Source organism: Delphinus delphis, chromosome 3 (assembly GCF_949987515.2).
Source record: "Delphinus delphis chromosome 3, mDelDel1.2, whole genome shotgun sequence".
Classification (NCBI taxonomy): Eukaryota; Metazoa; Chordata; class Mammalia; order Artiodactyla; family Delphinidae; genus Delphinus; species Delphinus delphis.
In genome coordinates, this window is record NC_082685.1 from 121,432,469 (window position 1) to 121,446,123 (window position 13,655).

At 36.5% G+C, this 13,655-nt stretch overlaps 1 protein-coding gene and 1 pseudogene across 1 annotated transcript in view; both read left to right on the forward strand.

Moving 5' to 3' along the window:
• The window catches only part of ADAMTS6 (ADAM metallopeptidase with thrombospondin type 1 motif 6), a 270,671-nt gene that overhangs the window by 180,539 nt on the left and 76,477 nt on the right, over positions 1 to 13,655 (forward strand). Inside the window, exons 13-14 of the mRNA XM_060007024.1 lie at positions 787 to 932; positions 3,079 to 3,142. Coding sequence (XP_059863007.1) covers positions 787 to 932; positions 3,079 to 3,142 — 210 coding nt within the window. The remainder of the gene's footprint in view (positions 1 to 786; positions 933 to 3,078; positions 3,143 to 13,655) is intronic.
• Positions 7,791 to 10,566, forward strand: LOC132421631 (ribulose-phosphate 3-epimerase-like; annotated as a pseudogene).

Here is a 13,655-nt window from a genome sequence, read left to right on the forward strand (position 1 = left end):
CCTAGCCTAATGCTTGGTTTAAAAAAAAAAATCATTTTTACCAATTCTGCAAATTAGATTTATCATGTTAGAGTTATGAGCTGATTATGCGATGTCTGCATCTCGATAAATTATTCCTGACTTTCTACTTATGTGCAGTATGTGTGGTTTATTGCAGAGAGTAAAGCTGAGAAGAATTCCAGTACACATGTTCATGCAGGGACTATACACATGGCTAGTCACTGTGTATAAGGGTTTTTTGTACCCTGTCCCTAGTGTCTTGGCATTGCTTTTATTATGTCTGCAGCAGTCATGTAGATGAAATGCCACAACACATTCTTTTACTATTGTAGCCTCAACCGGCCTTTTTTTTTTTTTAAAGAAAAAGCAATTACCATCATAAAAATTCCTTACTGGGGAACTTTCCATATTGCGTTATCATTCCATGAGTCTAATAATAGTGGAATATAAAGAAAAAAATGTTTTAATACTAAAATATCTAAAAAAGAGTTTTGAGGTCTCTATAATGAGAAACACTAAAAGTCTGGAGGAGAAGAAATAAGGAAAAAAGAAGTAAAGTCAAGTTTTTTAGACTCCTGGTACTTGTTAGAGATTTATAAATCATTGCCTAGCTAAAGATAATTTGCAAATCACATGCACCTTTACCAATGTCTAAACACAGTTAAAGAACTCTCAGTCTGTTATCTATTGGGAGAATGCTAATGCCTGACCCTTATGTATTTATTTCTATCCTGATAGCTCTATCTGCCTAAAAGCTAATTCTCTGTTTTCTGTGAAATCTTGCAGTGGTGTTATCAGGGAGATTGTGTTCCTTTTGGCACTTGGCCCCAGAGCATAGATGGGGGCTGGGGTCCCTGGTCACTATGGGGAGAGTGCAGCAGGACCTGCGGGGGAGGCGTCTCCTCATCCCTAAGACACTGTGACAGTCCAGCGTAAGTAGCTAAAGTAAGCCGGAGCCAACAAAAAGACACAGTTGGAAATGATTCAAAGCTGTGGTTTCACATGTTATCTGTAAAAACGTTTCACTAGTGAGCCAAGTGCTTGTCTTCAGAACAAGCAATAGGCACTGGAAAGTGGAGGAGCCTTGTTAGACAGACTTTCTTTTTCTTCTTTTCACCTTACTATGTAACTAAAAATAAAAGAAAAAGAAAAAAGAAAAGCATTGTGTATCTATCCCAGATATAGCCAGACTTTTAATCTAGTAATAATCAGATAGATTTCCTCCTCCAAAAACTACTGAATTATGGATGAATCCAGGTCTTGTCTTAGCTACAGTACCATTATTCCCAGGAAGCATAAGGTCTTTTCACATGTCACGTAAAATTATTACTGCTACATTAGTATTAAAAGGACCAATGAGAGCACTTTGAGGGTTGAAATGCCTTGATTCGCATCACAAATCACAATGAAAAGAATACTGCCCATGTGTTAAAATAGTTTCCATTCACATGCCCCCATTAATCACCTTCCGGAGCTGCATCCACTTTTCTCCTCACGATTGTTTTATGTAGGTCAGACTGCTCCTCTCCCACCACTCTTTTTCTCCAGCCGGAGTCCCCCTGGCATAAAGCCAGCCCCATCAGTATTTCTTGCTAGCTGTATTGCTTCTCCCTTCCACCAGTGCCCATTGCAGGTGGATGATTCCTTTAGTTGGTCTTGCGTGTCCTCCTGGAGACTAAACTGCTCCTTAGCTGCTTCATGTCGAGTGCTCCCATTTCTTTCTAGAGCTCAGGTTGAGGACCTTCTTTCCTGACAATTATTTGGTGCAGAATGGTGTTATAATATCACTTCTGCTTTTTTCCCCCTGCTGGGGTAGAAGATGGTCTATTTTTATTGTTTATTTTTTCTCATTTTAACTCAGGATACCTGTCTTTGGTTCCTCTCTCTAAATGTCTCTTTTCTTCTCTTTTATTCTTTTTAGCTTGAAATTGTTTCCCTTTGTATTAGTTCTGTGTTTTCATTCTCCCACTTTCTATTATTACCATCCTGCTAAACAGAGCTGTCACCCACTCATAAAACAGCATTGCCACCACCGTCCCCACTACCTTGTTTTTGTCTGACCAACACATTTCTCCCAGCTGGTTCAAGCTAGGCCATTTCTTTCCCTTGCTTAAAGTCAGCATTCACTAGCATTCAAAATATATTCAAAGTGTAACTTTAATTATCTCATTGATACCAGTGGGCCAAAATTATAATTGAGACTTGATCTTTTTAAAACAAGTGCAGAATAGTTAACCTAAGTTCAACTGCAGGCTACTGTAATTTAATAATCAAAAGTATAAAACTCTATGATAATAAATAATATACCCAAATACTTAAGAGAATGACTTGGACCTCTTTTAAAAGAACAAGTTAGTTTTTTCCATTCAAAAATTGCATGTCCAAATAATAGCATATGACTTTCTCTAATGTTAAAGACTCCAAAAATTAATTTATGTATAACACGTATTTAACATCCTAATTTGAATGTAATATAAAGTATCTATATAATGTAAGCCTATCTTAGATTTAGATTTAATTTTTTGAAACTGAAGTTTTTAAAACTTCATGTAATATTTGAATTGAGATAGAAATTTATTTCTGAATTAAAAACTTTGAGCTGAAGCTATTTCCAGGGAGTTATTTTGTGTCCTTTCCTTATTTCCAGTCTGGAAAAAAACACAAACTTTCCATTTTCTACTTGATGAACATATAGTATCAGATTATGTGTTTTGTTAAATATGATTCAAATGGCTTTTCATTATAAATGATTTTTAAACTCATTGTGTTGAGCTGAATACCTGTTTACTATGATAATTAGAAAATACATTGATTTAATTACATTTTCTTAAGAATGTATATCATCACAATTAAGAGCCTTATAAAGTTACTCATGGTAGATTGCCTTAATTTTTTGTTCAGCAACCATAATCATTATTGCTAACTAACGCCAGCATGATTATTATTTTAATAACTAATAAAACGTCAGATTTTTTATTTTCTTAAAGTAAATGTTAATATGTTTTCATCAAGCAATATATATACTGTTTATGTGGTTAGATATATTATATTCACATGTTAAACAAAATGTGTTTGCAGACCTTCAGGAGGTGGAAAATATTGCCTTGGGGAAAGGAAACGGTATCGCTCCTGCAATACAGATGTAAGTAAAACCAAACTCTGCTATGAAAAATTAGCTTACATTTCCCCTAGAGCAGGGAAATTTTTTAAATTGTGAACTATTTGATCAGAAATCCATGTGCGTGAGGGTCACATGAATTTTTGAAACTGAATGGAACCAGCCTCAAGTCCATCAATTCCTTTAAGAATCAAGAGAAAGCTCCAGCACTAGAAGCAAATACACTCTCCCCCAGTAGGAGTCAAGAAAGAGAGACACGCACCCTGAACTTCCCTGGCTCCCCAACACTCACAGCTTTGCCACCGTTATCTTTCTTGAGTTCAAGAAACAAGGATTAATCTTTATTCCATTTTATGTTTGCCGCGGCAAGAAGTCCCAGAATTCCATGTCACTCCTCATCTCTTGCCATCCAATTCCATAAATCTCTGCATATCCCTTCTTCTGTTTCTCATCCCTGCCCAACCACTGAAACTCTTCTGTGCCCTCAGAAGCTCGTGGTCCATCATCAGCAAAATCCCTTACATCCTGACATCTCTGAATTTTTCTTCCCTTCACCTTCTTGTTCTAATGGAAACTGGCTCTCCTCTGAAGATACTGCTTCCTCTGCAGGCCTCTAAAGTTAAGGACATGTATTTTCTCCCTTAGCTCTTGAAAGACTGGGCCTGGAAGTGAATTGACTATCTTCTTTATATCTTATTACTCCTCCCAGATAATTTTTCCTTCCTCCTATCTAAAAACCACAGCTTTTAATTTCGTATCATCAGACTATTACCCACACTCCCACACTATTCCTCACTCTTACGCTCTCCAACCCTATGCCTATCCTAATCCTTGTTTATTCATAAACATGTGGATGATTTTTTCAACATCTTCTTTTCTGGGTTTTTCCATAACCATACAAACATGCTGTTATTTCTCCTATCTTGAAAAAACAAAAACAAAAATACTTACCATATCTAATTCCTCTTCTCATTTTTCCCTAAAATTGCTCATATAAAGTTTTTGCCTCCAACATTCTAGTGAAAATGTTCCTGCCAAGTCAAAGATGTTTTCCATGTTGCTAAACCCAATAATCAGTTCTGAGTGTTTATTTTACTTGATCTTTACCAGGCTTCCATGACACTGTAGCTTTTTGGTTGTCCTTCTATATTGCTACTTATTCTTCCTCATTCTCCTTTGCTGGTTTCTATTCTTTTCTCCGACTTCTTAATGTCAGAGTACCCAGAACTTACGCCTCTTTTTCTCTGCCATACCAATACTCATTTCTTTGGTGATCTCATCCAGCTTCATTGCTTATGATACCATTCATATGTTATTTGACCCCAAATTTATATTTTCATCCCAGACTTCTTCCATGGATTTCAGACTCATGTCTTACCATTTATTAGACTTTTAATAGACATGTACTATTTAACATGTCCAAATGCTGTCTCCAAAACATTTCCACAACCATGTTCTTCCAGCAGTTTTTCCCATCTCAGATGTCAACTTCATCTGGCTCAAGCCAAAAACCCTTGAGTCATTCTTGATTCCTTTCTCTGTCTCACAGACTATATCCAATCCCTCAGAAAATCCCATTGGCTTTGCCTTCAAAATATATCATAGATCTGACTTCTCACTGCCTCTACTGCTGCCTACCACTCTTTCACTGGATTACTCTAAGTGGCTTTTTCCGTGGGTTTCCAGATACTACTTTTGCTCCCTACAGCCCTCAGTATAAGAGGCAGAGTGATTCCGTTTCAGTATATCCTTTACCCAAGACCTTTCGATGGCTCCCTGTTTTACTTAAATCCAAAGTTCTTACAAAGGCCTGCAAGGCCTTCACAATCTGGCCTTCTATTACTTCTCTGAACTCATCTTTTATTATATTTCTCCTTATTCACTCTGCTCCAGCCACACGGGCCTCCCTCCTTGTACGTGCCAGGCATGCTCCCACCTTAGGGCTGTTGCATTGGCTGTTCCCTTTGCCTTGTATACTCTTCCAACCCAAATATCTACATCGCTAACTCCCTTACCTCACCTTTACTCGGCTGTCATCTTCTCAGTGAGGCCTGGCTTGAATACTGTATTTAAAGTTGCAACCCTCCCTACTCCCTACACCCCTGGGATTCCTAATCTTCTTTACCCTGCTCTATTTCCCCTCATACTACCTCTAACACACTCTATAGCTTATTTATCGTATTTAATTCTATTAAATTTACATCTTGAATTCATTACATGTAGCTTCAATTACAATGATTATGTTGTTTCAGGCATTATTTATTCATTCACTCAACAAATAATTGAGTGCTTACTGTTTATCAGACTGTGATAGAGTGAGAGAGGCTCTGCCCTCAAGGATTTTATAATTTCTTGGGAAGTCGCAGAAAATCACAATGCAGGGTGATAAGTGATATGATATGATAGAATAAGTATGGAATGCTATAAAAGCATGTGGAATTGTCACATAACCTAATTAGGGATTTAAGGATTTCTTCCCATGGGAAGCTAACGATCTGAAAGGGCAAATTGCAGCTGACCAGAAAAGAAGGAAGTGACAATGAAAGCATTCTAGGCACGAAGAAAATTAAGTGCCAGGTGGGTAGGTTAAAAAATTTAGCCTCAGATTTATGCTTTAGATAAAAATGGGTTAGGGAAAGGTGAGATTACAACAGAACAGTAAACAAATCAAGAAGAATTTAAGGATACTGGTGAGAATGATGAGCTGAGCCATTCACTCTATACTAGGGAATGACAGTGGAGTCTAAAGAAGGCTAGCGTGGAGAAAATTAAGGATGTAACTTTGAAAAATGCATAAAAATTAAAGAACCAGTATTGTAGGAAAAACAGGGTGAGAGAGATAGCAGGTGAGGGGATCAGAGAGTGGAATGTATTTGAATTTAAGTTATGAGAAGTGAGACTGTTCTCAGTGAGAACAAATCTGGAGTGTGGCCATGGGAGTGCATGCCTGACCTTGAGTGGAGGTGAAGGAGTTCTAGGAATGTTAAGGCTAGGGAGTTTGGGGAGTCTTCCGTGTGGATGTTGGATTCACTGAGGATGTTATTAGGACTTGGAGGGTATAGTGAGACCGTGAAGCAGGTATCAAGCTCTTTAACAAATGAGGGGAAATGACCATCATAAAGTTGGGAGAAAGCAGTGATGAAACCAAATAGTGATTTGGATGAATAACATGAATCTCGGAAAATAGAGGTTTTATGCAAGGGAAGAAGAATGGAGTACCTACTGCATATTTAGACTGTGTTAGGTAGGAGTGAGAAAGGCAAACCGACCTCTCAATTCCCATCTATTTCTGTTATGTAGTTGTAGAGGTGGGCACACATTTTGGGTCTAATAACACAGGTGCTATACAATATGAATAATGTACGATAGGTAACAGAAAAAGGAAAAAAAAACATGCCAGACACACATGCCAGGCTTGTTGCATTTTACCCATGAAATATGTTTTAGATGCTCAGATTGTGGAGTTTGTTATTGGTAGGTTGACATTTCTATTACTATCTTTGTCTTCTGTTTCAGCTTTTTGCAAATGTTAAGGAGATATATTTAACATATATGTATCATTAATATACAAATAATTATGTTTTCTTCATTAATCTTGTCTCTGCTAGTTCAGAATTTGAGACAATTCAGTTACAACACCAAAATTTATTTTCACGCTATCCAAGTTAATAAAGCTGTCTGAACATAAGTTGTGTAAACTGGAGCCTTTTAAAATGTAATCTAATACATGAAAGTTTAAACTTTCAAAACACATAATCTAGCCCAGCACTGTCCAAGAGAACGTTCCTCAATGATGGAAATATTCTATCTGTGCACTGTCCAGCCTGGTAGCCAGTAGTCAAATTAGCTTTTGAGTACTTGAAATGCGTCTAGTGCAACAGAAGAACCGAATTTTTAAGTTTAACTAATTTAAATTTGAATAGCCACATGCGGCTAGTGACAACTGTATTGGGCAGCACAAAGCTAGTCTAGCTATGCAGTAGAAAAATAACTGTTATGAAGAAGATTGTATCTGTTAATCCCAAATCCCTAATTTATCCTTCCCCCTTCCCCTTTTGCTAACCATAAGTTTGTTTTCTATGTCTTCGGGTCTGTTTCTGTTTTGAAGCACAGGGGACTATATTCAATATCTTGTAATAACCAATAGTGAAAAAGAATCTGAAGAAGAATACATATAATATATATATATAACTGAATCACTTTGCTGTACACCTGAAACATTGTAAATCACCTATACTTCAATTTAAAAAAATTTAACAGTATAAAAAGAAGACTGTAAATATTATGTATAAAATTCTCAAAACAAGTCAAATCAATCTTAGCTCATTTTAGAAACAAACGTGAAATTTTTATTTTTGGTAATGACAGATTATTCTGACAGAAAAATATTTTAGAGAGTGCTGAATAAGATTTTTTTTTTAACATTTTAAAATCAGCAAAGAGCTGACCAGATAGTAAGGGAAATGCCGTAAGGTCATAATTTTTGAAGGCAAACTCAAAAGCATCAACAAGGAAACATCAGAGCAACTAAGGTACTCTTACCCTGACAATATTCAGAGAAGAGATTAAGTGCTCCAGTGTGTCTTTCTTAAGTATATGAAAATTTTTTTCCGAAGCTTCTCCCCTGCTACCTCATCAGACTTCCTTCATGTTTTATTGGCCAGGAGGCCGAATGCCCACCCTTAACCCAGTCATGGGCAAAAGGAATGGTATTACCATAATTGGTTTTGACTAATCTAGATATGCCCCTAAAATGGGGTTAGAATCATTTTCTCTGAGAGGTAGATTCCTGAGCAAAAATCAGAATTCTGTTAGCAAGAAAGTAGGCAGTGATAGATATTGAGAGTGCCACAGGTGTCTGCATCAGAGCTCTTTTAGTTTCCATCTTTACGAGTAGAAGTAGCAGCAACAAAAGTAGTAACGGTAGTAGTAGGACTAGTACTAGCAGTAGTACCAGTAGTAGTAGTAGTGATGGTAGTAGCTGCTGCTAACATTTATTGAGCACTTACTACATACCAGACCTATTATTTTAACCATATTTTCTTTCCATACTGAGAGTTCTCCTCAGTGGTGAGTTGACTTGGTAAGATATTTTTAATTTCCATTTGTTCAATATAAATCTAGAAAAACTATGCTATAAAGTTGTGTTATAATCTGTTTTGTTACAGCCTTGTTTCTGCAACACAAATTAGCTCATAAGTGACTGAGTTATTTTGTGCCACTAAGAAATACAGCAGCTGAAGTCAAACTACGTTTTGCCTTTATACAGCTGAACAGCTGATGAAAATTGTGCTGTACATGATGACCATTCACCTCACACTCTTCTTTTTGTTCACTTTGGCCACATGCTCTGTCATTTCTGTGTGTGTTTCTGCCTGTTCTTTGTACATTGGCCTCTTGTCTCTATAATGTATAATGTTTTGAATGTTTTTTTTTTCTATAATGCCTGGGTGTCTGTGTGAACTACCCTAATTTAAGGGACTCAAGAGAGTATACTTGTCTTTTATCAAATCAGCCTCCTGCCTTAGTGCATGTTTTATTTAATTTAATACTTTACACATCATATTGAGTGACCCTGTAAATAAGATGTGAGAGAAAACTTTCCAATTAGTTAGAACCAGTTTGACCGTCAAGACCTAGAAAACAATTCATAGGCATTGTTACTTTGTCATATGTGATCCAAGAGCTTTTCTGGAGACTTAAATAGGGATAAAACAAGGGATAAATTCAAATGATCCTGGAAGAATTTTCAAATCAGTGTCCAGAATGAGATGATGTTAGGCAATCAAACGGTAAGAGCACCAGGGTTCCTTATCTAATGTCATGAATCTTTGAGGCTTGCTCTCTACTTTCTAATAACTTAAGCACGTTATAATAGAAAATAGGAAATCTAGGAGATATAAGCCTGATTAACATATATTTGATACATCCTACTTGCATTTCTTTTAAGATCTTGCGACCCATTCCAAACAGCCTATCAGTTTGCCATATAGTATAGCAGTTTTGACCCTATCTTTTCTGTGATTGACCAGCTGGTACTGTAGGTTACAGCTTAGTTCTTACGTTTTTACATATAATAATAATTATATTATTATTTATAGCTCTTATTAGAATTGAATTAGCTTCATTAAAATCACAACAGAAGAATAGAATAAATTAGAAAATCAGAAGAAAAGGAAAAATAATATAAGGCTGGGATCAGTACCTTAAATATGTACCACAAGGTCCTTTCACTCACTAAAAGTGGGCCATAGATTTTGCTCTGAGTTTCCTAGTAACCTGAGTAAAGAAGCAAACACTATCAGTTCTAAGATTCATAATGTCTGATAGCTATGACAAAAGGAGATATATCCACAAAGGAACACTTCATTATTTTGAAGCTTTGATACTTTTCCTATGTGGATCCCTACACTAGTGAATCAGATTGAAACATACAAGGCTGACAGTATTCTCCTTGCTTAGGTTTGAGGAGAAATTGGACCTAGAACCAATGCAGGCCAGTCTTAAAAAGTGGCAAGCACAAAAACAAGATAGCCACACTTTCTCCCTAATGCCAGTGTAATTCCTACCACAGACATTTGAAGGGTACAGGAATGGTAAGAAGAGAAGAGCTCTCCAGTGGAAAGACAACAGTGTTCCCATTAAGTCCTGTCCTACTTACCCCAGTTTCAAAGAAAGCGATCCACAGAAATAGAAGAGGCAACTTATAAAGAGAGAATCTTTAAGGTTTTAAAATAAAACCAAAATGGATAGCCAGCTGTAAAATTGGCTGACCACTCTCAACAGCAACTTAACCAGCCTAGAGGCCAAAGGTATTCACACAATAGACTCTGAGGCTGGTTATCTGCATCAGCATGTATTGGATGTGCAGTTTGTTCCCTACATCACCATTGGTCACCCTCAGGAGCCTTCAAAAGCATCTAGAAAAAGATTCATTCTTTGACATTCACATCATGGTCTCTAGGACAGAATACCAGGTAAAGACAATAGCCGTGGCAGGAACAAATGAATATGCTTTTTGGCTTGAAGCTACTGAGAAACCAGGAGCATCTACTAAAGACATAGGATATTTGGATGAAGTTTGCTCTCACCATTAAACCAGGAACTTCAATAGAATATTTGGGACCATAAACTAATCTAATAGATATGATCTTACGGAACTTGGGTTTGGAGAGCAGAGATTTATGGAAGTCATGATGCTGAGAGTTCATTGTTTGAGTTCTCCTCTTTGGACTTAAAGATAAATGATTGTTAAGGTCCTGACAGTTTTTATAAATGAGCAAATGTAGGAACTAGCATGATTATCAGGTAGTGCCATTATGAGAAATAAAGACCCCAGATCTGTGCTCAATCTTCTAAAAAGTGTTTGCTCGAGAGCTGCTAAAAAAATACTTTATTATGTATATGGAATCTCCTTTTTATTGACACAAAAGAATATTGACTATTAAGCAGGCATTTCTGCTTTCCTGAGCAATTTTTCACTGCAGTGACTGAAACTATCATGCAAAATGTTCTCAGAGGGTAAAAGTTGGTGTACATAGTATGAGTATTTTAAGTAGCAGAATTTATAGGTCAGTGTTATAAATACTTGAAAACTTGATGTTTGTCAAGAGTAAAAATATTGCTATATTGAGGTTATGAACCAAATTTTATATCAAAGCCTAAAGAAGAAATATTAGCTACTGTGCAAAGGACTCTTCTACATTTCTAAAAAGAATGTCCTGGTGTTGCTTAGCTATTTTCCAGAAAATCCGTGTGTTTTTCCTATTCCATTTTATTTGTGATTTGCATGTCTGCTTGATAATGTGACTAGGATAGAACTTCTGGTGAAAAGCCTAAGCTCCACCTTGGCTGGGGTGAAGTCATATTATTCTTGCATCTTACACATCTCATTTCCTCCTTTATTTTATGCATCAAAACTATAAAAAACAATGGAGACAAAGGATTTTCCAGGTCATCTGTGGTCTGTTCTAAAATTTAAGCATAGGTTATTTAGTACAGGGACATTTTTTCAGTCAGCTTTGCTAGAGGTGCATGCTGTTCTGCAGTTTTTTTCTTCTTCATTGTGTAAGGTCATTAAATGGTGTCATTGCCTTGGTTGTGGTACACAGGAAAAGTACAGCCTATATTCGGAAGTAGTACTGTAGTGAAAAAGGTATGGACTTTGTATTCAAACTGACTTAAATTTAATCCTGACTATAACAGGATTGTTTCTATTTTACCTTGACAAGATACCTAACTTGACTAAACTTCAGAGAACTCCTATATAAAGAGTATAATTATATCAAACTTGCAGGGTTGTTTGAGAATTAAAAGAAGTAATACTTTAAAACATCTAGTGCTATCCCTGGTGCTTAATCTGTATTTGCTACAGTGTAGCTATTACTGTATACATTTATGTTTTATGGATTACAAAGTACTTTTTATATAACCTCATCAAATCTTCAAATCACTTTTATAAAGGGAAGGACAGGGTTTTGTTTTGTTTTTTAATATTTTAAAATGAGGAACTAAAGCTCAGCAACAGGCTAGTGTCTTGGAAGGGATTCAGGAAGGCATAGAATTTCTGAGTGCTGCTCTTAGCACTCAGATGGAGCCTTTGGGAGGTGGGTGTGGCAAAGTAAGCTCTGAAAGAGTTTGGTCACCTTTGACATTGTCTTACTTCCAGTCTAACCTTACCCTGCAGCAGAACCAGATAGCTGAGGACAATTATGAAACTACAGACCTTGCCCCCAGGGAAAGGTGTGGGGTAAGTGATGCCAAGGTACAGAGTTGATCCATTAACTAACAGTGTTATAACTGTGTCCCAAGTTATAATTAGAAAACATATATGTATCAACCACATTATTCTCATATACTTCAATATACTTATAAAAGTATACTTTCATATATATGTATATATATATGTGTGTATGGATATATGTATATATACACATATATATAAAATGGCAAAAAATAGCAGGAGCAGTGTCATTAATCTTTAGGTTAGTATGAATTTTATAGAGTGCATCTTGTTGTGAGAAATAAAGATTAACTTTTAAGCACAGAATAGAGCTTGCTTGTTTATTTTGTTCTTTAAAGCGACGTTTAAAAAATCACAAAGTAAAAGTTTGTTTCTTAACATTTTTACAGGCTTAGGGGAAAGGGTCATGCTATGGATAGATGACATTTAAATTAAATTTAGGCCATACAAGGCATATAGAAGTAGTTTTAATTTTGAAAACTTGCATACAAGATTATGGTATCAAACATGACAGCCAGATTTAAGTTTGTCTAGACAATGTAGGTTTATCAGGCTTTTGTTTTCTTTTTCTTCAAAAGTAAAGGTACAGTGAAATTACTCCCCCAAAAGCAGAAACTATTTGGGGGAGAAAATATGAGAAGTTTGCCTCAAAACTGGGGTTGAAATGATTCACTACATGCATTGAACACTAAATTTAACCTTGGAAATGCCCTTGTGAATTACTTTAATGAGCTAATTAGACAGTACCTTATAATTAGGAAATCAGGAGTTTTGTTTGCAACTTGTAAAAGAGGGTGTGGAAGCAAGGCTTTTGTTAGCCCATTCGGCATCTTTATGTATATCACTCCTGTCTGGGTGAACAAGCAGAAATGTGTCCCTTCTTCACAGTCTCATGTCAAGTGCATGACTTGCTAATAAGCAAAGCAAAGGTTGAAATCCAGCCTCCACTTATGCTCCTTCACCTAACAGGGTATAATTGACTAAGAGTATGTTGCTATCCTGAAGAAAAAGAACATTAAATTTGGGGAGTGTAGAAGGTTGGTCTAGTGTAATAGTGAAGAAGCACAAGTGCATCTGGCATGAAAGTAAGAAAGGAAGAAGAAGCAGAAGGTGGGAAACAGAGAGAAGGGGAGTAGAAGAACAAAATGCCAGTTTTGCTCATTTTGCTGTGTTGCCTGAGGCTGTAGGAATCCTGGCATCTTCCCAGCCTGTAGGAATGCTGGTATCTTCCCAGCCTACGCATCTTTTTTTAGGAAGAAAAGAGGAAAGGGAAAGGGGGGAAAGAGTTTCATTCTCGGCTTGCTTCTCACTCTTTATTACCCATAAGACATAATACAGTATTTGCAGAGTTTTCCTCATTTGGAAAACATTTTGGGATGTATTGCTCTTTAAGGTAAGGGTATTTGGGGTGTATTTTGCAAATGAAGAAAAGAAGGCACAAAGAGATTCCGGGACTTTCCAAGGTCACCTATTCTTTGGGGTAAAATCCAGATTACAACTCTAGTAACAGAAATGCCCCTGGACAGTTGGTCAGCAGAAGCTGAGATTTCTTTCTGCAGCAACGTTTATGCCCCAAGGAATTTTTTTTTTAAATCTATCAGTATAACTGGAAGCATAAGATAGTCTATAGAATGTGCTAACTTACATATTTCTCTAAAAAAAAAAGTAGTGAAAAAAGATGCTAGTATTAACTTTTTGTATCTTTGAAAATACTAAGATCAAAAGATACTGAGACCTGCAGTGTTGCTTTCTGGATTTATGTGGGGCCCTGCTGGTTACTTTTTAGAAGAGGAT